This window comes from Xyrauchen texanus, chromosome 27 (assembly GCF_025860055.1).
Source record: "Xyrauchen texanus isolate HMW12.3.18 chromosome 27, RBS_HiC_50CHRs, whole genome shotgun sequence".
Lineage (NCBI taxonomy): Eukaryota > Metazoa > Chordata > Actinopteri > Cypriniformes > Catostomidae > Xyrauchen > Xyrauchen texanus.
In genome coordinates, this window is record NC_068302.1 from 32,947,289 (window position 1) to 32,972,485 (window position 25,197).

At 38.5% G+C, this 25,197-nt stretch overlaps 1 protein-coding gene across 1 annotated transcript in view; it reads left to right on the forward strand.

Annotated features, from left to right (window-relative positions):
- The window catches only part of LOC127621063 (sulfhydryl oxidase 1-like), a 41,566-nt gene that overhangs the window by 7,162 nt on the left and 9,207 nt on the right, over positions 1–25,197 (forward strand). Inside the window, exons 3-10 of the mRNA XM_052094499.1 lie at positions 1,195–1,243; positions 1,732–1,834; positions 2,307–2,397; positions 3,369–3,514; positions 8,522–8,656; positions 8,973–9,102; positions 20,570–20,692; positions 21,587–21,725. Coding sequence (XP_051950459.1) covers positions 1,195–1,243; positions 1,732–1,834; positions 2,307–2,397; positions 3,369–3,514; positions 8,522–8,656; positions 8,973–9,102; positions 20,570–20,692; positions 21,587–21,725 — 916 coding nt within the window. The remainder of the gene's footprint in view (positions 1–1,194; positions 1,244–1,731; positions 1,835–2,306; positions 2,398–3,368; positions 3,515–8,521; positions 8,657–8,972; positions 9,103–20,569; positions 20,693–21,586; positions 21,726–25,197) is intronic.

Sequence of the window (25,197 nt, forward strand, 5' to 3'; positions counted from 1 at the left end):
TCCTCACAATGAAAGTGAATGTGTACCAACATTTTGAAAGTCCAAAAAGCACATAAGGCTGCATAAAAATAATCATATCACTTTTGTGGTTTAATCGATCTTAAGCCACTTTAACGATTTTGGGTGAGAACAGACAAAATATAACAACATTTTCAATGTCATCTCACTGCCATTGCAGTCTCAAGGCAGTATCATGATTTCAAGCTTGATTACACTTCCCATGCGGAGAGCGCTAGGTGGCGCTATGAAGTGTAATTAAGCTTAAAATCATGATCGCCAAGGAGACTACTGATGTCAAGATTTATAGTGAAAAAGGAGTCATATTTTGATCTGTTCTCAACCTAAATTTTTTAGATTGCTTCTGAAGACACCGATTTAACCAGTGGAGTCATATGGATTACTTGTATGCTACCTGTATGTGCTTTTTGGAACTTTAATGTTCTGGCCACCATTTAAATGCATTGTATGGACCTACAGAGCTGAGATATTTTTCTAAAAATCTTTGATGTGTTCTACAGAAGAAAGAAGGTCAGACACATAGAATGGGATGAGGGTGAGTAAATGTTGAGGGAAGTTTCATTTTTGGGTGTACTATTACTTTAATTTTATTTCTTTATGCCCTTAATATGTTTGTACAATTTTCTCCTTTGTTTCTATGAGCTATGAGACAGCAAAATCTGAGCAAATACATTTTCTTTCGGGTAACCTTATGCACAAGGTCTGTCACAGAAATGACATAAAAATTGCTTGTGTTTTATGAAGAAAGACCATATATATATATTTTCATGCAGATCGATCGGAAAGTTTGGCTTGTCCAGTTGTTAACATTATGTATAATTAATACATTTTATTCATGAATAACTCATAAATGGGTTTAAGCCATGCTAAAGCCAATGGAACATGCTGAAACTTCGTCTTGTTCTTTGTCTGTACTATATCTTACCGTATTTTCAGAGTTTGTGTGTTTTTGTGCCTTGACTCTGTTTGACTAGTTTTCCGTGTTTTTCTCTTGTAAAATAAAGTGGTCATTGTTGTGATGGGATAGAGTCAGGCTCTTCCACTGCTGTGACACATTTTAAGGGGGGTTAAAGAAAGAGCTGTTGACTAAAGCTGTCATTAGGGCTCTGCTAACATGCAATTGATGCAAAGTTCTCCGGTAGCACTGCTACTGATCTTTCTCTCTCTATTCCTCAGTTCTTCCCTGCCTACTCAAGAAATGAGTCCATGGGGGAGGATCTCAGAGGTAAAAATTTGTCTTTATTTCCAACGCATCTTATAGGAATATTTTCACCTAAAAATTATAATTCTATCATAATTTACTCTTATGTCATTTCAAATCTGTATGACTTTCTTTCTTCCATAGCTCACAAAAAATTTAATATTTAATAATGTTTCACGGCTACATTTTGCACCATATAGTAGTTAATTTGACTTGAACACTATCTCTTAAAGTCTTTTGAAGCCATACAATAGCTTTGTATGAGGAAGAAACATACATTTTAAGTTGTTATTCCCTGAAAATCTTCCTTATATTCAGAATTGGCGCATGAAGACACGTTACGCCAGGTTTGACTTTAGTGACACCGTATGGCAATGTCGATTGCAGCCTAACAGCATGCTAAGTTTGAATATTTTAAGAGTTTGTTTTTGGGTGAACTATTGCTATAAATTATCTCTGATGTGTACGACAGCTCTAACTTTATGTATAAGCATGTGTTGTATGGTATGCAGGATTTCCAAGGGATGTGAGAGGCCTTCGGCACCACATTATTGAAAAATTGGAGACACACACAGAGGCTTGGCCACCCGCTTGCCCTCCTTTAGAGACAGTTAGGTTAGAACACTACATACAGCTTTCTACTCGCTTAATGTATATCTTCATTTTTATTCACACTAAGTGTTGCAGAACTGGATGTCATCTTTTATTCTCTCTTTGTTGATTTAACATTGAGCTCTGTAATGTAAATAGCATTGTTTGCTTATTACGGTGAGACAGCATGTGGGCTTTGAGTGCTTTTAATCAGCACTGCTATGCAGAATGTTCGCTCAAATAGGAAAGGAAAATGACACATCATAATTTTGATTTGCATAATTTCGCTGTTTTGGTGTCATCTGTCAAATCATTATAGCAAATGTTATAAAAAAAAAACATTTAAATCTTGAAAAAAAATTTGTATCATAAACTCCACTTACATCTGAGCTGAGGTGTGTATTTGCTCATGTCAGATATGAGCTGTTGGCTCACTAGATGTAGGTCAAGTCCAGATTCAGAATCAGTTTTAAAATAATCTATTTTCTTTCTGCAGCGAGACTGAGATAGACAGTTTCTTTCAGACCAACAATGTGAAGCACCTCGCTCTTGTGTTTGAAACCAAAAACTCCTTTGTGGGTAGAGAGGTGAGATTATCGGTTTGCACAAGGATGATTTAACTTTGATGGGTTTGTCTTAATATGCAATTCATTTTTTGTATTATATAATGTGTACTATCCATAATCTAATTTCTATCTTATTAACACTACTGTTTTTGGAAAATCCTTTTTAGTAAGGTGCTAGTACATGGATAGTTTACCCAAAAATTTAAATTCTCTCATTTACTCACCCTCATGCCATCTAAGATTTGTATAACTTTCTTTCTTCTACTGAACACAAACGAAGAGTTTTTAGAAGAATATCTCAGCTCTGTAGGGCCGTACAATGCAAGTGAATGGTGATGAGGTCTTCAAAGCTCCAAAAAGCACATACAAGTAATCCATAGGACTCAGGTGGTTTAATCAATGTCTTCTGAAGTGATCCAGTTGGTTTTGGGAGAGAACAGACCAAAATGTAACTCCTTTTTCCACTGTAGTTCTTGAGAGCCAAGTCTCCTTGGTGATTTTGAGTGAGAATAGGCTGAGATATAACTCCTTTTACATGTTACACCTTCCATTGCAGTCTCTAGGCATGATCATGTTTTCAAACTTGATACATGCACAGAGCGCTAGATGGCACTATAGGAAGCGTAATCAAGCTTAAATCATGATCGCCAAGGAGACTTGGCTGTCAATAAATACAGTTGAATAAGGAGTTACATTTTGGTCTGTTCTCTCTCCCAAAACCAACTACATCGCTCCAGAAGAGATTGATAAATCTACTGGAGTCTGGTGGATTATGTTTATGCTCACTTTATCTGCTTTTTGGAGCTTTAAAAGCCGATCAAAAATCTTTGTTTGTGTTCTGCAGAAGAAAGAAAGTCATACACATTTGGTGTAGCATGAGGGTGAGTATATGATGAGAGAATTTTCATTTTTGGGTGAACTATCCATTTAATATGGTTGTATGTTTGATGATATCACAAAATGTGATTTTTATAATCTTTGTGACTTTTCAGGTGACGTTGGACTTGTTGCAGTTTGAAAACATAGCTGTGAGCAGGGTTTTGAACACAGAGCAGAGTTTGGTGTCCAGGTTTGGTGTGACCAATTTTCCTTCCTGTTACCTGTACAATTCATCTGGAAGCATCTCTAGACTCGAAGTGTAAGTCAAGTTGTCTAGATCTCATTCAATCTTTCCTGAAAGGGAAAATTTAAATTCTCTTATAATTTTCTCACTTTCATTCCATCTGAGATGGTGATTTGATATTTATAAAATATCTATGTGAAACAAATCTGTGCGAAAAGCACAGATAGTCAGCATAAGAGTAATCCATCCTATCTCCAGCAGTGACATTAATGTCTTCTAAAGCAAATCGATCACTTTGTGTACAAAAAAGAATGATATTTAAGCACTTTTTTTAACTATAAAAGATCCCTTCCAGTCAGGTGTTGACGAATGGCTGAATTTACTCGAGTGCTCCTGTTACTTGAGCCAGCTTCTAAAGCCTTGTCCATCCCAGAGCCAGCACCTGAAGCCTCGGCCGTCCCAGTGCCAGTTTCCTCAGTCACGAAGGCTGTTCCCCAGTCGCTGCCAGCGCTCCCAGGCACGGAGGCCGTTCCCCCGTCGCTCCAGCGCTCCCGGCCACAGACGCCATTCCTCAGTCGCTGCCAGAGTTCACATTCATGGAGGCTGTTCCCATGTCACTGCCAGTTCCCACGACCACGGAGGCTGTTGACCTGTCCCTGTCAGTACCCACGGCCACAGAGGTCGTTTGCCCTTCCCTGCCTGTGCTCACGCCCATGGAGGTCGTTCCCCTGTCACTGTCTGTGCTCACGCCCATGGAGGTCGTTCCCCTGTCACTGTCTGTGCTCACGCCCATGGAGGTCGTTCCCCTGTCACTGTCTGTGCTCACACCCATGGAGATCGTTCCCTTGTCACTGCCTGTGCTTACAGCCACGGCGGCTGTTCCGTTGTCACTGCCTGTGCTCATAGCCATGGAAGCTGTTGACCTGCCCCTGCCAGTGCCCATGACCACGGAGATTGTTCCCTGACCACTGCCTGTGCTCACAGCCATGGAGGCTGTTCCCCAGTTCATGTCAGTCTTCACAGCCATGGAGGCTGTTCTCTTGTCATTGCCTGTGCTCACAGCCATGGTGGCTCTTCCCCAGTCCATGTCGGTTTTCACAGCCACGGAGGTTGTTCCCCTGACACTGCCAGTGCTCACAGCCACAGAAGCTGTTTCCCTGTCACGACCTGTGCGGCCATGGAGGCTGCTCCCCATTTGCAGCTGCCAGTGCTCATGGCTGCGGAGGCCATTCCCCTGTCGCAGCCATTATCCACGGCCACAGGGGCCACAGGGGCCACTCCCCAGCCGCGAACAGTGCCTACATCCGAGCCGTCCACGGCTCTGCTCCCTGAGCCGCTCCCTCTTGAACCCTGTCCAGCGACTGCTGCCCAGTTCACTGTCCCCTCCGCCCTGAGACCGCCTCACAAGGCCACCAGACCCCGTCTCTGCTCTGAGGCCTCCTCCCAGGCCTCCGGACCATGCTCCTTTACTTAAACTCCCTCCCTGGTTTCCCTCCCTTTCTGTGGTATTTCCTATTCTTTAAGTATTCATTTCATTTTATTAATTTGTTTTCCCATTGGGACGCAAGGGGGTCCTGTCATGGTCCTGTCACCTTGTCAGGTTGTTTTTCTGTCTGTCGGGACTGTGGCATTATTGTCCTGTCTGTCTTGTGTTTCGTGTATGTTCTTTGTGTGAGCGCACAGGTCCGGTTGTTTGTGACCGCTGTGCACAAGTAACCGCTGTGTGCTCTCCGGTGATGTCACCTTGTCAGGTTGGGTTTTGTCTGTCGGGGACCATGGCATCATCGGCCCCTGTCTCTCTCGTGTTTCGTGTTCGTTCTTTGTGTGAGCACACAGGTCTGGTTGTTGGTTACTACTGTACACTCTCTGGTGATGTCACGGTCCTGTCAACTTGTCGGGTTGGGGTTTTGTCTGACAAGGACTGTGGCATCATTGTTCTCTGTTTGTTTTGTTCCAAGCATGTTGACGTTTTTGTCCTCATGTGTTTCTGGTGCCGCTGGCATGTGGAATCAGCATTTCCATGGGAATGCTGATCATGCCAACTTTCAGCTGTGAGCGGCACCTGCCCCTTGTTTGTCCATACCTATATTAATCCCCTCGTGTGTCATGGCCTTGGCTGGATTGTGAAATGTAGTTTAATGCTGAATGTGTTTTGTTGTAGTTTGTAATATGTTTACATTATAGATAGCTGTTTGATGTTGAGTGCTAACCTCAATCTCTCTGCCTAGTTGGTCCTGTCTCATGTATCTGTTTGTTGCTCGGTTGTCGGTGTATGGTTGCCTTCCAGTTTTGTTGCGTGTCAGCTGGTTTTCCATGGAGGAAACCTCGTCTCTGCCCATGTGACATTGCCCAATCCTGCCAGGCATTGTTCTGCACATCACTAAGTTTCTACAGCTTGTTCAAACGTATTGTTTTGTCAATAAATCCTTTGTTACTCTGCTATTGGGTCTGTTTGTCTCGCTATTGCTCGTTATAATATAGTGTAACCCCAAAAACATCTTGTTGAGTTAATGAAACAAATAATTTTTATAAATGGAATTATTTAAGATCACAGCACTTTCATAAACATTTCGAACCAGGGGCATAAATCAGAGGTTTTCTTGCTTTGTTATGCTTGTTTGGGAAAAATAACTTGGCATGGGTGTGGGGCCCTTTAGATGACGAACACAAAACAGAAATGATTTATGGTGGATTTTGTTGTTTCAGTTCCTCCTTGCTGGTGCAGTGGCAGTGTGTGAGTGTTGGGGGGTTTAATCTTCTACATCGAAACAATAGTGCTCCTTTTCTGCGTTTCTCCTGCCAAACATTCCCTGCTCTGCAGAGCAACAGATGGCGCGACGTCAGGTCTCAATGCATGATTGATCTCGGGTAGCATGCACAAACACATAAGCACACACAATATCGCCACAATTTCTTTGGGTGAACAGGTCTCTGAGGTCTCAGAAGCGTGCCATCAGACCCAGGGGACCCTAAGCACCCCCCCACCCCTCTTCATTTTCCATCAGCTCTCCAATGATGGGTGATTGAAGCCTGTGTAAATGAGGGACTGAACATCCTAGTGCGCTGGAGACACAGGAATGCACAGTGGCGTTTATTGTTTGATTGCCAGGGTTAATGGAGAGGGTAATGATCAGAAATGGCATCTCATCAGCATGCCACATCCCCCATCTGTTCAGCTGAGGAAGGAAGGAAAAGGGATGATGGTACAGAAGGGACCAAAAGAGTGTATTCTAGGGGAGACAGTGGGAGTGTGCTTGTCAGGTCAGCCATGAGCACAATGATAAATCTGCATTCCTATTAACACATTTAATATTCTTGGAATAAAGTAACTTGGAGTAAGGTATGTTTTTTTTTTTTTTTTTTTTAAAGCTGCTTAATTCTTGGAATTCTTAAAAAATATATTTTAAATTACAGTGTGAAGAATTTAAGGAGTTCATGCATCTCAAATGACGGTGTCCTCCTAATTATTGTTTCATAAACACATATAACTTTTTTGTGTGTTTTTTTTTACAATTGTTGGTTTTTCAGTGGCTAAAGGCCAGAAGCTGATATCTAGAGAGCATGATATGATGCCAATATTTAAGTCAATGTAAATAAGATTCCTGAAATGAAAACTTATTTACAAAGATTTCTTATTTTAAATAAAATAAAAAATGTAAACTGTATATATTATAGGATTTAATCACTGTACCTTTTTTTTTCTCCCAAATATTTTTATTGAGAAAAAAAGGCATACTTCCTGTCACAATGATACAATACAATTCACATTTTTGTTATATACATATAAACATAAACACACATGTACACTTTTGTATAGTGCTTAATGGAACTGAGGCATCAGGAATCCGGAATATAGCAATATTTTTAGATCTTTTTTAGATCTATTCTGAGAATAGAAGACATAATAATAAAGAAACCAGTCCAAAAACAGTACAGATCAGGGCAAAGGAAAAACATATGACTAAGATGACAGGGATAGCCATGACATTTATCACATTTGTCTTCCACTTCTGGATATATTACAGAAAGTCTCGACATAGACCAATGGACCCTATGTAAAACGTTGAATTGGATGAGACGAGCACAGAAAGTGGTAGACTATCCTATCTATAGCACGTTCCAAAACTCTTCACTTATTTGTACTCCTAATCCCATTTCCCATGCATTCTTAATTTTGATACTCAACTGACTGCTTAAAGCTAGAATAAAGTAATACATCTTTGAAATGATTCCTCTGTGATGTGGATTATATATAATATATAGCAAGCTCTCCCAAGGCTGTTCTGCAGGTGAAGAATTTGAAAATAGCAAAACCGATGTGTTACAGGGAGGTCATAAGTAGATTGTAGTGACAAGTAAACAAGTTGGCAAAACTATCAAAGACACCATCTACAAACACATTTTTGAATTGTTTAATGCCCTTGTCATACCACACTGAAAATATTGAGTCCAAACATGGAGGAAATAAGTGGTTATTACTTAAAGGACCCAAAGAGGATGCATCTACAGATTTAAAGCGCCATCTAAATTGATACCAGATCTTAAGTGTGTTAAGAACAACTTCTTGTTTATCAGTATATAAAGAAAGTTTTGTTTAATCACTGTACCTTTTATTGTATTTATTTATTTTTGCAATAAAAAAGAGACATGGAAGTTTGCATGGCGTTAAGTCACTAACAAACAAACTAATTTCCTCTAATTTACTCCAAATTCAGTTAACATAAAAAAAAAAGCAAATAATATCTAAATATCTGACAATTGAGGGGCCTGGCCAGTACACTGGTCTGTCACTAGTTACAAATCACAAGTACTTATAAAATATTTTTCCTATCTGTCTAACTCTAATTCTGTCCCTGACTCCAACTGTCTCAAAATCTAACTCTAATTGTCTCTTTAATCCAAACTGTAACCTAAACACTACCTCTTACCTGAATTCTGATTACTGATTCAATAAGCAGCAGTTCTATAAACATGCAACAACATGTGACAAAATACGTTAGAGTGGCTGTCATCTGTGCTAGACTTCAAAAGATCTCAGAGTCCATACTAGAAGTCATGTTTAGTATGTTCCTCCCCTCTCAGACTCAATGAAGCACGTACCTTCTACTCGTATGCTCTCCAGAGGCTGCCAGGGGTAGTGCGGATGGGCAAGCCCCAGATACCCATCACTGATCTCATCAAGAACTTAACTCAAGAGGAGTGGAGGCCGTTTAACAAGTTAGTACATACAAAGTGGTGGAATTAACCATTGAGCCTTCAGTCCTCAAAACTGCTCATTTTCACACCTGATACTTTACACATAAACATATGAAGTACAGTGGGGTTTAAAGGTCTGAGTCCACATTGAAAATCTGGGTTTAAAAATCTAATTTAAAACTGATGGTACCCTTTATACAATACATATATTAATGAAAGTTTCATTTTTTTTTTTATTAATTCATGTTATTGAATCGTATGGACCCTTTCATGAATGCCAATTTAAATTGTGAACAGTATGGCAGTGATATCCTGAGTGCTCTGTCTGTGTTAATAGGACACGTGTGTATATGTCTGATCTTGAGTCAGTGCTGCACTACTCTCTACGTGTAGAACTGGCTGCTCACACCAGGATTAGTGGAGATGATCTGACTGCAATCAGAAAGTACATATCTGTACTGGCTAAGGTGACACACACACACACACACTCAATATCCACCATTCTCTTTTATATCATGGCAGCTTTATCAGCCGATGCGCTTCTTTCATGTGTAGTTCATTTGGATAACCACTAGGGGGAGAAACAATGGACTCTTTATCCATTGTCAATCCAAGACTTCTGTTTTCTCAAGCCTAAACCCAGAGAATGTCAGTGTTTGGCCTTAAATGATCTCTTAGATAAAACCGGTTTTAACAAGTATAACATATAGCCATCTGGGGAATTTCAGGGTGAAAATTAATTTAAAAAAATAATGACAAAAATGGTGACAAAACAATGACAAAATTATTTTTGAAAGCTTGTTGCTAAAAACCTTTTCACATTGACATGTTACTTGATGTGAAACAATGTTGTATACATTAATCTCCAACACAAATATTTCCTTAACCCTAAAATGCATATCTTTTCCCATTTAGAATGAATTTGTACATTTAAATTGGCATTTTATGAATTTGGCAAATGCTTTTATCCAAAGTGACTTGCAGTGTATTTAATGCATTCAAGGTATACATTTTGTCAGGAGATGTGTTCTCTAAGAATCAAATCATCAAATCATGACCGTGCCGTTTTTAGTGCTATGCTGCTGGAACTTGTATCTCATCTGTATTTGTAATACGTGCGGGATACAATTGGATGTTAATTGTTTATTGTTGTGTGTGTGCGCCTAACCTCAGGTTGCCCCAGTGGAACTGTCAATGTAATAAGTATACTGAAAATTGCTTTGGATAAAAGCATCTGCTAATTGACAGCTTGATTTTTACTTTCTTACTAAATGTAAATCTGAACATTATATTTATCATTGCTTTTTGTACTTACATATGGATTGACATGCATAGAGAACCGATGGAAAATTACATAATTTAAAAATATATATATATTTTGACCCACATATATATTGGAAGGCAGCATTTTTGGATTTCAGACACAGCCAAAGATCTGTGCAGTGGCTCGAGTGCAAGAAACTGAGGTTGATTACAGGTTTCCCTTTTAATAAAAAACAAACAAAGACAAATTAATGTGAAAACAACACGATCATGACCAAAGACAGCTTAACTGACAAATCTTTGGAGTATCAGTTGAAAAATCACTTCATGTAAAAAAAGTCTAACAAAGAAATTTGACGTTTTAGTGAAAATGTTTTTGTTAAAAATTAAATCCTGGCTATTTAAACACCCTTCGAAGGACTGAAGAAGAATTTCAAATACAGTAGGCCTTGCAACTCAAATGAGTCTTTTAACCACATTCTTAAAAATTATATTTACAGTGCTCTTAACTGTAAAGATAGCGTGTTTATGTTCATTGATTTACTATTCCATTGCATCTATTTTAATGTAAATTTTTAATGGATGAGTCTGGGGTCATATTTTGCCCCCAAATCAATTATATTTTGAATACATAAAAATAAGCCTGTTTTAGTACATTCACATTTTTGACATTGTGGCATTCTTTTATAATATAGAACTCTTTTGTGTGTGTGTGTGTGTGTGTGTGTGTGTCTGTATTTTGAGGTGAAATATGACCAGGACGTTTCTGTACATTGTTCTCTCTTTTGGTTTTCTGAGATTCACTCGAATTCTCTTTCATAAATGCTCTTCTTTTTTTCCTCATTCGATTATCTACTGTATCATTAGAGAACGCGTGCCATGGATCCCTTTGATGAGGTCTTAGACAATGAACTTTCACTGTCTTTGCATCCGTCCAGCGTAGCACTGCCAATCTCTCTGATTATTTAGGACTCTCAGGGGAAGGTTTTCGCAGATGTCTGGAAGAGCGGAGGGGGTCCTGGGCAGGCCTCCCATTAACTGTGGTTAGTTTTGTCAATATTCCCAGCTCCCTCTGGTATTTCGGTGTTAGCTCGGCCTCTTCAGTGTCCTTGCTGTTTTTGGCCTGCTCTTTTGAGCTGCCTTGTTAAACAGACACGCTGGCTGCATTAATTGACACTCTGAGAAGAGGAAGTCTTTAACCCCACTAAAGCAAAGCCTGCCGAGATTAATTGTGGCAAGGAGGAACAAGCTTGCAAACACACACACACACACACACACACACACACACATCACACACTCACTCAGGCTGGGTCTGAAACTGAAGGCAGCTGCCTCGGTACCCAATCTGTAATTTACTTAAAGGCATAGTTCACCGAAAATTTTATTCTGTCATTCACTCACCCTCATGTTAGGCAGAATGTACAGTCAGTCTCAGACAACTTCCACTTTCATTGCATCTTTTTTCCATATAATAAAAGTGAATGGTGACCGATGCTGTCATTCTGCCTAACATCTCCTTCTGTGTTCCACAGAAGAAAGAAAGTCATACTGTTTTGAACAACTCATGAGGGTGAGTAAATGATGAAAAGATATTCATTTTTGGGTGAACATTATATAAAATACATTGTTTTTGTAAGAAGGTACCTTGTAAGGAAACTGGTTCCACACCGACTTCCAAGGCACAAAATGGTCACATCTAATGATGTGATATGTGATATTCAAGCAAATATTTAATGATTACAATGCTTTTTCTTGGTTTAGTACATCTAAGCGGTCTTTAAAAATCGATACGATGTTACGTAAACATTGAATTCATTCATGTCTTGATGCCTTCCTACCTTCGTATATTACCTAGGAAGGCAGCATTTTTTGGATTTCGGACGCAGCCAAAGGTCTGTACAGTGGCTCGAGTGCTAGAAACAGTGAGGTTGATTACAGGTTTGGTACTGTAGATTAAGGTGCTTAGAAGTCAGATGGACTGATGTAATGGGATAATCCTAGGAATGTCAAAACCTGCCCTCTCTGCCTTCTTCTATCTCAGGTGACATTTACAGGTTCTACTGTGCTCACTGTGTGGAAAAAATTATAGAAGGCATATATGTGTTTTTTGTGTTATAAGGAGGCACATATTTGGTTGAAAACTTGTTTCTAACATCATCGTTTTTCGAAAGTCCCTGTTTTTGGTGGTGGAAAATGCCATTTCAGTGTGGATGAGAAGTGTAAACGTAGCAAAATCAATGCAATTTTAACCCAAAACATATTAGTGTGGTGTTTGGACATGGCCTTAGAGCCCCCTTCACTGAGCGTTCCAGTTTGCTCTGGAAGTAAAAAAAATAAAATTAAATTCATCCATACATTTATTCATTTATTTATTCATATTCACTCATATTTTTGAATAATGTATCATATATCTCATTCAAACAGTTTACTTTTCACTTTAGCCATTTCCAAAATGAGTAATCATCCATTTTTCTTACAATACATTATAATTTTTAAGTATTTAGTGAGTTGTGAATCGTAGTAGCTGCCATTTATCAGTAATCAGCCATAACATGAAAATGAAATGTAGAGGTCAAAATTTCAATCTTGCTGTATTACTAAAAGTATGTAATGTCTATGTTGTATGTATGTCCATCATTCTGTCCCTGATCATTGAGAGGTTTTAATGAAAAACGGATTGTCCTTTACCTAAGACATTTACATTTATTACATTTGTGCTTTTTTATCCAAAACGACTTACAGTCAAGAACACAATGGTGGTGGCTGTGGGGATCGAACCAGCAACCTTCTGATTACCAGTTATGTGCTTTAGCCTACTACACCACCACCACCTATGAAAATGAGATGAGAGATCTGTGCAGTTTGCACCATGTCAGCTCCAAAATTAAATGGTAACATTTACTAAATAGTTGCAGCAATTTTAATGCTTATGTTTGTTTAACAAGACGAGATTTAGAAAATGCTTGTGTGCTTGTGTTTTCCTTGTCACACTGTTGCTCAACTTATCGTGGCTTGCAACATGATCCAGATTTGTATGAATCAGAAAATGTACAGTATTTCAGGATTAAAATAGATTACCCATTATACTGCTTTCTTGAAAGAGGTGTCCCACTGTTCAGTAGGGAGAGATTAAAACAAGGAATTAGGAGGCATTTGAGTTTCAGACCAAGTCGTGACTCCATCATTTAGCATATTAAAAGTCTTCATTCTTAACTGGTGAGTTGCAAACTAAATATAGGTTTCAGCCAGGTCTGTTCTAACAGGGTCACAAACAACAGGGAAAAATGTGAATAATAAAATACAAATAACTATAGAATTGTGTGTAGTTAGGATAGCAAAACAAATAGGCTTCTCAACCTTTTAAAAGGGAGCGTCAATTGTTGTCGTCAAACTGTACAGTATTTTTGGCGCAAATGTCTGTTGGTAGAAGAGTGTCAGTTTGTGTTACATACATTCATCCTCGAAAACCATGTACAAAATTAAACAATGTTAAAGAAAATCAACCTAGACTACATTAGACCTAAAAATGGATTCACTTCTATTCAGCATATACATTCACTGAGCACTTTATTAGGCACACCTGTACACTTGCATATTCATGCGATTATCTAATGAGCCAATCATGTGGCAGCAGCACAATGCATAACATAATGCAGAAACAGGTCAGGATTTCCAAGTAATATTCACCAAAAACATCAGAATGGGGAAAAATGTGATCTCCGTGATTTTGACCGTGGCATGATTATTGGTGTCAGTCGGGCTGGTTTGAGTATTTCTGTAACTGCTGATCTCCTGGGATTTTCACACACAACAGTCTCTAGAATTTACTCAGAATGGTGCCAAAAACTAAAATCATCCAGTGAGTGGCAGTTCTGCGGACGGAAATGTTTTGTTGATGAGAGAGGTCAACGGAGAATGGCCAGACTGACCGAAAGTCTACCGTAACTCAAATAACCCTCAGACTCCGATAACACTCTGTACAATTGTAGTGAACAGAATAGCATCTCAGAATCCACATGTCACACCTTGAGGCAGATTGGCTACAACAGTAGAAGTCCATGTCGGGCTCTTTATTAAGACCATAGTGTTCCTAATAAAGTGCTCTGTGAGTGTATGTCATAATTTTGCCTATTGTTGGGCCTACTATTCAATTTGTGGCAATACTAATAAATGTAACAGTCTTTGGTCCTGTGTTGGGTCACCACTTGATGTCCAATGTAAAATCTGGGTCCTGAAAGAAAACCACTTCAGATTCACTGACCCAATCTATCAACTATTCATGGCAGAGAGGCACAACAGAATGTAAGGACACCACTGAGTCCTTGATGCCCTGCATTTCCTTGTTTTCATTCTAACATGTATGCCTGCCTGCGAAACGCAAGTCGTTTTAGAGATTTGTATGAGGCTGATGGACAACAAGTAGCTAACGGCATTATCAGCGTGATAACAGGAAAACAGTTTAGATGGCTGTTACTCTGCCCCATTGCATATGGTTCCCAGTTGGCGAGCGAGGTGGGATTAAACGGGGGGCTTCTTCAAGGCTCGGCCAACAGATGCCTTCCCTATTGAATCTCTACCTCCGCAGAGAGAGAGAGAGAGAGACACTGCGGTTTCTCGAATACTGATACTAATCGGATTGGAGATGACATATTGCTTGGGTGAAGTGGATTGTCATGGTCCTGAGGGGAGGAAGAAGGGAGAGCGGGGGGCTGAAGCAGTAAAGATAGAGATTTTAGAGGGCTGTTTGTTGTGGTTAGTGATCTATATGACTGCTTAGGTGGATTGAATATGCAGAGGCTATATATACTTTTATAATGTATGTCATGATTGACAATGATGTACTGTTGTTGAAACTCTTGCAGCGTTGTCAGAATATCATGGCACTTCAGAAAATACTGTCTTCTCCTGACAAGGATGTTAACATATTTGTTTCTCTGCTGAGTCAATCCCAAGGGCACAATATGTCAATACACAGGATGCATGAAGAAAAATCTCATATTGAACTAAAAACCACTTACAAAAATGTACCATGGTATTGATATGTTTTTTAGATACTACATTGATGGAAATACCATCTGATTCAAGTCAAATGATTTATTGTTACGTGCACAAGGATAAACTGTACAATTAAATAATTACTTTGTGTGTCCACCTAACATTTAGGTAGCTATATATAAAGAGGGATGGGAATCGTAAGGAATCTAATGATTCCGGTTCCTTAAAGGAATTTTCTGGGTTCAATATACATGTTAAGCTCAATCGACAGCATTTGTGGCATAATTGATTTACCACAAAAAGAAAAGGTTAGTAAGCAATTTTATCACACTAAAATACTTTTACTATGCATATTGTTTACGTCTTGTGACTGTTGTTTTAACGTTTACAGATCGGCCCCATTCACTTCCATTGTAAGTGCTTCATTGTAACCCAGATTTTTGCTTTTTTTTAAAAAAAAGAAGGGACGAGTCTAAAATCATTTTTGCGGTAATCAACATTATGCTACAAATGCTGTTGATCTTATCTTGTATTGAACCCGGAATATTCCTTTAACGATTCCATTAACTATTCTTTTAGTACTATTGAGGAAAATATAATGGAAATAAGAAATGCAATTCTTATTGGATTTACTGCACTCAGCAGACTATTACCAAAATTTCTATAATTAATGTCATTTCATAATTTTTTTTATGTAGTATACAGACATGAGTCTTGCAACTGGTGTGTTTACATAATGTATACTCATAATGTGTATCTTTAATTACACAAGTATTCTGAATTCAGTCTCATAAGCTTTAAGTACACATACAGTGACCAATCTGGTTAATTTCGAGACGGACATGATGAAATGAATGACTTGCGGTTTAATACGTTTTTGATTCCCTAAAAAAACGGCTTATAAGAGTCTTGTTCACGAGGATGCACTGTGTGTTTTGAGTTTGTAGCTGCCTATTAAAAACACTAAAGGCTGCAAAGCTCCAATTTTTATTTCATGTGCTTTTAATCGGGAAAAGATTTGTGTCCATTAGGATTTGTATCTTTGTAACTCTTAAAAAGAACTCGCAGCATAACAACTTGTCTGTAGTAAGCACCCCCAAGAGTTTTTCATGTCCCCCTTTTGTTTTGATTGCAGCGATCCAGAATAAAGGTTTCCCCAAGTTTTGAACAATGCCTTTTGTCTGAGCTATCCCAGATTACCCTCTTCAACACCCAGGTCTGTTAATGAGCTTTTTACACTAGTTAGATGCCAGACCAGAGCACAGATCTATTTAATGACACACACACAGACACACGCATACAGTGAAAGACTTTCTCCTTTTCCCACTTGTACAGCTCTGATTAGCTTTCCGCTTTGGCTGCGTTCTCTACGGCAGAATCTCCCAGATTAAGGAAACAAATCAGAATGGAGTGGGGCATTGGGGTTAAGTAAATCTCTGCAAGGCCTTTTTAAGTGAGCTGAGTTTTAATAGAGATCCTGTTAGAACATGATGAATAGAAGGCCATACCATGCCGAACAGATGGCCACTGGAAAATTGAAAAGACGCAGGAGTACAAATCAAAGAAAGGTGCACCTCTGGGATCCTTCTGGGGCATCCACACCAACACACACACACACACACACACACACACACACACACACACACACACACACAGACACAGGCCCTGGCCTGCTCTTATGTGGCTGTGTTTATGGGGGTGTGAGTGAGTGTTAGTTTTGGCTTTGTGGCCCCAGCTCAGACACAGAATTGTAAGGTCAGCACTGGCTTCCATCCATTGAGTCTGTCCATTGCCTCATGCCACACCGCTCGTGCTGGTCATTACTTTACTGTTTCAGGATGTTTACTTAGCTATGTAAATGTGGATATACCATTGCTTTTAATTTGTATGTAATTACAGCTGATTATAATTACTGTAGACTAATCCTAACCCTAAAAAGATTTTGTTTTTGCATTTTTTTAAGGGAAAAAAACATTCAATTTATGTATGTATTGTTTTTTTTCTCAAAATGTCCCCAAATGGAGGTTTTACCAGATTTTCTTTATTTCTGGGCACAAATTTGATGGCAAACTATTGCTAAATAGGTATACACACACACACACACATACATACACATACATACATACATACATACATACATACATGGTGCGGCTATCCTTATGAGGACTTTTTTTAGACATTTTATTTTTTCATTTTCTCCCCAATTTGGAATGCCCAATTGCCAATGCGTTCTAAGTCCTCGTGGTGGCGTAGTGACTCGCCTCATTCTGGGTGGTGGAGGACGAATCTCAGTTGCCTCCACGTCTGAGAGTCAATCCACGCATCTTATCACGTGGCTTGTTGAGTGCGTTACCGCAGAGACACAGCACATGTGAAGGCTTCATGCTATTCTCCGTGGCATCCACGCACAAATCACCATGCGCAACACCGAGAGCAGGAACCACATTATAGCAACCACGAGGAGGTTACCCCATGTGGCTCTACCCTCCCTAGCAACCAGACCAATTTGGTTGCTTTGGAGACCTGGCTAGAGTCGAGACATAATGATTTTTATATTGTACAAACTATCAATTCTATCCCCTAACCCTCACAAAAAAACTTTCTGCATTTTTACAAAAAACATTTAAAAAAAAAAACAGTTTAGTATGTTTTTAAACGATTTGAATTATGGGGACACAATGTCCTCATAAACCACATTTATAGCATAATAACCTTGTAATGACCAGTTTGTAACCTAAAAATTATTTCCTCGTAAACCACCAAAACCCGCCCACACAAACTTTAACAATATTAACTCTGTCTGCACTGGTGTAAGAATAAAGTGTATCAATTTATAGTAAACTCAATGTTGCTCTTTAATTAAAACAATTTATTTAAAAAAAAATATTTTAATAACATGATAGATTGTAATACATTTTATAATAGATGGCAGATTATAAATTCATGAACATTCAAATAGTTACACATTTCTTTTATTTAATGTATATACATTTTTGAAAGAACCTAACAGAACTAGTGATCAGTTAAGAATCATATGAATGACTTTATGAAGTTATACATTTTAAAGGGCTTATATGGTTAAGTTAATCAAATATGCAACGATGCATGCAACATTAAATAAGTGTTATTAAATGAAAGTTGTATTCTTCTACAATTTCTAAAGAATATAAAAAGAAATCACAAAATGATGCCAAGAAGTTACTTAAAGGATAAGATCAACTAAAGAGGAAAAGATGCATTATTTATTAGTAATAATGATTATAATAATTGTTTTTAAACATATTGTATATATAAGGGATAATCCATTTATAATCCATAATCCGCTATGCATCGGGTGGTTCTTCGCATGCACACCATGCATTTAAAATCATTTAACGCACACCTAGCCGTGGATTATCTCGCTTATACCTTGGTCACTTGTCAGAATTGATTAGTTACAGCTGTAACATATTTTTTGCAGTGCAAAAAGTGATGTGACTTTAAGAAACAAAAATAACAGTTCATTTTATCTAAGGGCTGTTAAATCTGCAGCTCTCCCTGTTCTAAATCAGACACAGAGAAAAAGTAGTGCGACCACACACTTGGTCAAAACTGTGAATTTAAATGCACAATCCAGAAATGATAATATCCACAGAATGTAGAGGAGTTGCCACCCCAGAGGAAATGTATTATTAAATTTGTATTCATTGTAATTTTCACATTAATGTGGAAAGAACGACGTAAAAAAATTAGGCAGTGACAGTAAAAGTAGCACTTACTGTATTATAAGGGGAAAACCATTCAAAACACTCAGAGGTCAAAACTTATTTTGACCTCTGAGACATCGGTATGGAATCCATCTAGGCTGCACGATTGACAAAATTAATGAAATCGCAATTTGTCCTTGCACAGTAGCACTTCACTGCAAACAAACAGTGCATCTCCTTCAGTGTTTGAGTCGGAGATGTGTGAGCGCGAGGGGGCCTCTAGTGGATATAGGCGGCACTTCAACAAAGCAGCACAACATTAAACACAGCGAAAGACACATTTATTGGGTCCTAGATTCAGTCTCTCACGCTCCATGCAAAACAAGCTGAATCTGTTGAATTATCGAAAAATAATGCACACCCGAGTTGGTAATGCGGTCACGACGCGCAGCAGAGTTACACCTCTGGTGTGCATTCAGGGTTCAGGGCTTTATCTCAAGACATGGTCTGTTCTAATACTTGATTCTGACTGGTTGGAATGCATGCAATTCAAACTGTTGAATGCACAGGAAGTACCGGTCAGTTTTAATCATCGTTCGATATTAATGCAATGTTTATAACCATAGCTACATAGTGTAACATTACAGAGTAATATAATGGAATTCAGCTTGGATGAATTCCATTATATTACTCCACCTCACAATTCACAGGACTTGAAGAATCTGCAGCTAATGTTTTGTGCCAGATACCACAGGACACCTTCAGGGGTCTTGTAGAGCCCATATCTTGGCGGGTCGGCACTGGTTTGGCGGCACAAGGTGTGTGTGTGTGTATTATTTAAGCAAACTTGCACGCTTGCCCAATGCTTAAACCCACATTTAACCTGAGATTAAATGAAGTCATCGGGCCAGTATAGTTAAGCTCACTGAATCTGTAAACGTGTCCTCTAGGTGCCTTCGGCCCCACAGGGAATGTGTTCTGATCAGAAGTGACTTTACATCCTAAACTCAGCTGAGTGTGTCTGTAATGTCTCTCTCTCTCTCTCTCTGGTTGATAGCTCTCTGCTCCCAGAGTGATAAATGGCCACTGCTGTCCTCTCTACTCTGTTTTGCTTCTTCTTCCTGTTTGTTGACAGTAACAAAGGAAGAATGGAGGACCTAGGGTGAACACTGTAAGAAGGACAGAAAGATAAAGATGTTCAATGACTTTGAGTTGTATTTTAAGAGTAATTTGAATCCTTGTTCCACTAGTTATGGTATATTCCAATACTTCTGTGAGAATGATGATGATGATGAGCATTATGATTATTATTATTACAGGGCTTAACAATAAGTATGGCTCAATGGCCTGGGGCTAGTGTGAGAGAGTTTTGGGCCAGTTGAGGGAAGTTGGTCCAGTGCAGTGTTTTTGTGTTTTATTGCTATTCAAACTTAAACATTCACTGTAAGGCATCTTGTTTTCCCTAAAAAATAATGAAATAAATAAAGATTAAAAAGCATCCCAGGGCGATACCTCAAGAAGCTGGTTGACAAAATGTCAAGAGTACATGTCTGCAAATTCTAGGTAGAGGGTGACTACTTTGATGATGTTAAAATATTTATTTTGGATTTTTTTAGTCACTACATAATTCCCATAGTTCCATTTATGTTCTTCCTTAGTTTTGTATTATAGTTTAATAGTATTTGTTTGTAGTTTAATATTATCCTTAAATGTGAAAAATAATAAAAAGAATGAGTAAACTTTAGACTGGTGGTGTATGTATACAGGGCCGTAACCACCATAGACATTGACGGGGACACAATATTCATAATAGTGTTTTACCATGGTTGATTATGAAATTATTGCCAATCTTGAATATGTGGATACATCCTTCAGTATATATATATATATATATATATTATATTTATATAATAGAGGTCAGAGACCCAAAATAATTTTTTTTAAAAGAAGTGTTTGATTATGTGCTTTTATTGTTTGTTTGTTTCTGTAGTATTTCCCAGGTCGTCCATCTATAAAGAGGGCACTTAAGGCTGTGGACAGCTGGTTACAAGAACAGAAGGGACCTGAGATCAAATACAGTGATTTTAGATATATGCTGGACAACACAGTGCAGGTTAGTGAATGTCAGGTCCATAGCCTGAGCAGATGCATCTCTATATTTCAAGTTTTTGTTTTCTTTCTCTTCTTAAACTAGTAGGAGATATTTTATCACCCAGACATTTTAAACAGTCAAGCACTATTTGTATGCATCTAAAAAGGTACCTTTGTCAATACTTCTTTGACGTAAACATTTCTCCACGTAGACTTGGGTCAGGGGGTCAGAGTATTGGGATCCTGTCATTTAAATTTATTAAAAGATCTATTTTAATGGTTTGTCTAAAACTGTGGCACCACACCATTTAACCTCAAGTGTAATGTTATAAAACATGCATATGAACACATTTCTATGTTTCATGTAAATTTAGTGTAAAGAGTTGTTGTACTTGCGTAACAAGACTGTATGAGTTTGTTATTATGCAGGGGTTCACATGCCTACACACAAACACACTCTGGAGTAGTTAGTGACATCATTAGCTTTTAGCTGCCTAATCAATGAATCAATGAGGAAGTAGGATTGAGTCCTGTAAGGAAATGGGCTTGTGTCTTGTTGACACACCCACCAATCAACTCTTTCCTTGATTGAGTGACTCTGTCAGTGTGGACACTGAGATTGGGTACGTAAGAGTAACATATAAGAAACTGACTAATAGAAGAACTGGTTTAATTTCAAACAAGGACAAAGAGCTTAATGTTATTTCTTAAGGGATTTTACTTGGGCATAAAGTGTAATATTACTGAAAATTGTCCCTGAGGAGATTTTATTCTCAACATTCATACCTGCTTCAAGCGCAACACCCACATCACATTATTTGAGGAGTGACTGAAAAGAAAATGGATTGATTTACATTGATTCTTGTTATCTAAACACAAGCCAACTGAAACGGTATGTTTATTTGTGTGTTTTTAGACAAGTGATGCAGTGTTGCCTGAGGGGGTAAGGTGGGTGGGCTGCCAAGGATCTCAAGCCCAATTCCGTGGATACCCTTGTGCTGTGTGGACCCTCTTTCATGTGCTTACAGTGCAGGCTAAAGAGAAAGGTGACTCAGGTACTGGACATTTCTCCCCAATTAGAGCACAAAATAATGTCATTTCATATCTGAAGAAATGTGTTACACTTTGATTCAAGTTTTATGAAAACAAGTAATGTGGACTGATGAATCGTGCACAATAAGACCAAGAACACTTGGTCTTATTGTGTTTGCACTGTTTTGCGGTCAGTCATTTGGCATGTTTCGTGGCTGACCACCCACCCCGCTCTGTTCTCCCGATGGCCAGTCCGCCCCTGATCGGCCCCAAAGTGCGTTGGCACACCAGGAAAATGCCCGGTATGCCAAATTACCAGTCCAGCCCTGATGAAACGTCATTAACCTTCTGAAAAAAAATAGAGAGCAAATAGTTTTCCTAAAATTGTATGGCCACATATCTGGACAGAGGGACTACATTGTGAAATTTTAAATAATACCAAGCTATAGAAAGTCTGATTTTTTTCATCAAATTGTTTATTATATTTCCAGGTGTTTTGATTATTCATGTTTTTGAGACGTTACAGACATTACATCATAAGTTAGCGTTAATTCATTCTGATTCAATGTAATGGCCAGCATCAACCAATCACTGCCAACCATGATACGGTAAAATAAAAATAATAAATTCTGAATCTATGTACTGATTATCATTGTCACATGTCTGCCAAACATGTTGAGTGATATAAACATCATCTGCAGCCTAAAACTTAACTTCTGGCCAGATTTTAGGAGTGAATGCACTTAGATGCTTAGAGAGCTATATGATGCTCCTTTTGCTCCCTATTTAGTGAATGACTTAACCTCCTAATGCCTCTGAAAGCAACATTTTCAGCTTTTGGATAATATATTTACAGTGTAGATGCACTGTAAATATAGGAATGCATTTACTAATGTAAATATTAAAACCGAATTGTACAGTGATAACAAAATAAAATATTACAACATTTATATTAAAATTAAGCAAAGCGAAATGTGTTAAAGTTGAATGCATTTTTTTTTTTCAACTTTTAAGGGAATAAAGTCCCAAAATCCACATATGTGCACATCATGTTTATCAGTGCGCAAAGCGGCATATCATGGGGCCTGGGTAGCTCAGCAAGTAAAGACACTGACTACCACACCTAAAGTTGCAAGTTTGAATCCAGGACATGCTGAGTGAATCCAGTCAGGCTTCTTAAGCAACCAGTTGGCCTGGTTGCTAGGGTGGGTAGAGTCACGTTGGATTAACCTCCTTGTGGTTGCGATAATGTGGTTCTCGCTCTCGGTGGGGCATGTGGTGAGTTGTGCACTAGGTCTACGCTGTAACTCGCTCAACAAGCCACGTGATAAGATGCATGGATTGACTGTCTCAAACACGGATGCAGCTGAGATTCATCTTCTGCCACCCAGAAGTCACTACGCCACCATGAGGACTTAGAGTACATTGGGAATTGGGCATGCCAAATTGGGGAGAAAAAAAACTACTCTTTACACCCAAAAAAGTTTCAATTAAAAAAAGTAAAGAGGTTTCTTACCAAAGACGCTTTTGTTGGCTCTGCACCTGTAGAAGAGCTTCAAAGAAATCAACGCCATGCTGTTGTGTCACGTGACTCTGTGCACCACAATTTAACCCTTAAATGACAGTCTAGAGTCTAGTGTGGACACTGGGTCACACAAAGTTAAAGGAATGTTCCAGTATCTGGAATGTGTTTCTGTGTTAAGTTATATCCAGTATTACAACTTTGTTGTCATGACAATGTACTACCTGCAAACCCTGTAATCTAAAACTGGTAAATACCTGATTTTATCAAACTAAAATCATGTCAACACTTATAATGTTTACGTCTTGTGGCTATACTTTAGAAACAGTGTGCATTTTAACGTTTATGTCCTAGCTCCATTCACTTTCATTGTAAGTGCCTCACTGCCCTTAACCATGATATTTGCTTTTATTTATTTATTTATTTTTGATAAATGAGGGATGAGTTGAAATTAATTAATCAACATTATGCCACAAATGCTGTTGATTGAAATTAACTTGTATTGAATCCAGAACATTCCTTGAACGAGGCATGTTAAACTTGACCGATTTGTTTTAACTGTGTTGGTTCTGCTGTAGATCTTTAATATTTGAGTTTCATGTAAATGACTCCCAGTGGTCTAATGAAACTCGGCTGAGTTCTGTATGCCCAAGTGGTCATCTTGGCCTTTTGGTGACCTCTCACTCAAGGGCTACCATCAGCCATCCTGTGTCACAACCTCCAAGGTAATTTTGAGATGCATGAGGCTTGTGTGAAATGGGCCAACATGCATCTATCTCGGTGCCGTGTGTGGCCCTTTGTGCATTTGGGGGGCTTCCTCAAGAGTGTTTATTATGCATTTTGTTAAAAAAATCCATCTTCACTCCACACAATACATCCTAGAGTGTCACATTCCAGGAAACCAGTGTGTCGCTGTTTTTCTTGGGCCTTGTTTTGCGGCTAGAAAAGTAATTGTGTAAGTAAAGAGAGTGATTTGTTTAGATTATTGGACTTGCAAGGGTTAATATAAGTCCCAGTGAACACATCTTCTGCACTCACAGCTTAGTGGGCGGAAGAGGAGATGAGGGGGTGCATGTGAATGCGTGTTTGTGTGAGTGAGTGGAGGGGGGTTATAAAACCTGCAGACAGGAGGACTGGGACGGGGTGTCCATCTGTCCACTGTCAATGCTCTGGATTATGACTGTCCACCAGCTAAACAGAGGAAGAAAGAAGACCCAGTGCACTAAACACAACACTAAGTTGCACTAAAGAATCCTGACCTGTCTTGCTCCTGTTACCTGTCGTGACTTGACTTAAGAATGTGTTGTGTTCAAAAGAATAGATGCATGAGTATTAGTGTGGCGGAAATGGGGTCTGGAGGTTAGTTAGTGTGCTGTTGTGTCTGTGAATTTGCAGGTTGCAGCATTCTTGGGTAGGTTACGAAAGTTTTCATGCTTATAAATGGAGTCTCTGAAACAAATGATTTTATTTTATTTTAGTTTAGATCTTTTGCATACAATTGTAATGGTAGAATTATTGTTATTTTAGATATTTATACAGTTATATATTAGTTTATTATGATAATACACTTAATATATATGATATTGTAACACTTCTATCTGGAATACTTCATCCTGAATGATCAACTGCAGCATTCAACAGTCAACTATTTTGTATTATGGCTGTTAAACTGTATAATTGACCATTGTCCAAGGCAACACATTTCCTACATAGCTGTATTACTGTATTACATCTCATGTATTACTGGTATCTTTCTTCATATTGATCTACATAATAATCTACCTAATAAAGTAATTTCAACTCAAACATATATTTTATGTAACTTTTTGAAGATTTGCATCAGGGTCCTGACTTCGCAATAATGACCCGCTGATTGTACATTATCTTAAATATATAATATATTTTTTATGTACAACTCCAATTCTGAAAATGTTGGGACAGTATGAAAAATCTTTGTAAATTATATTCACCCT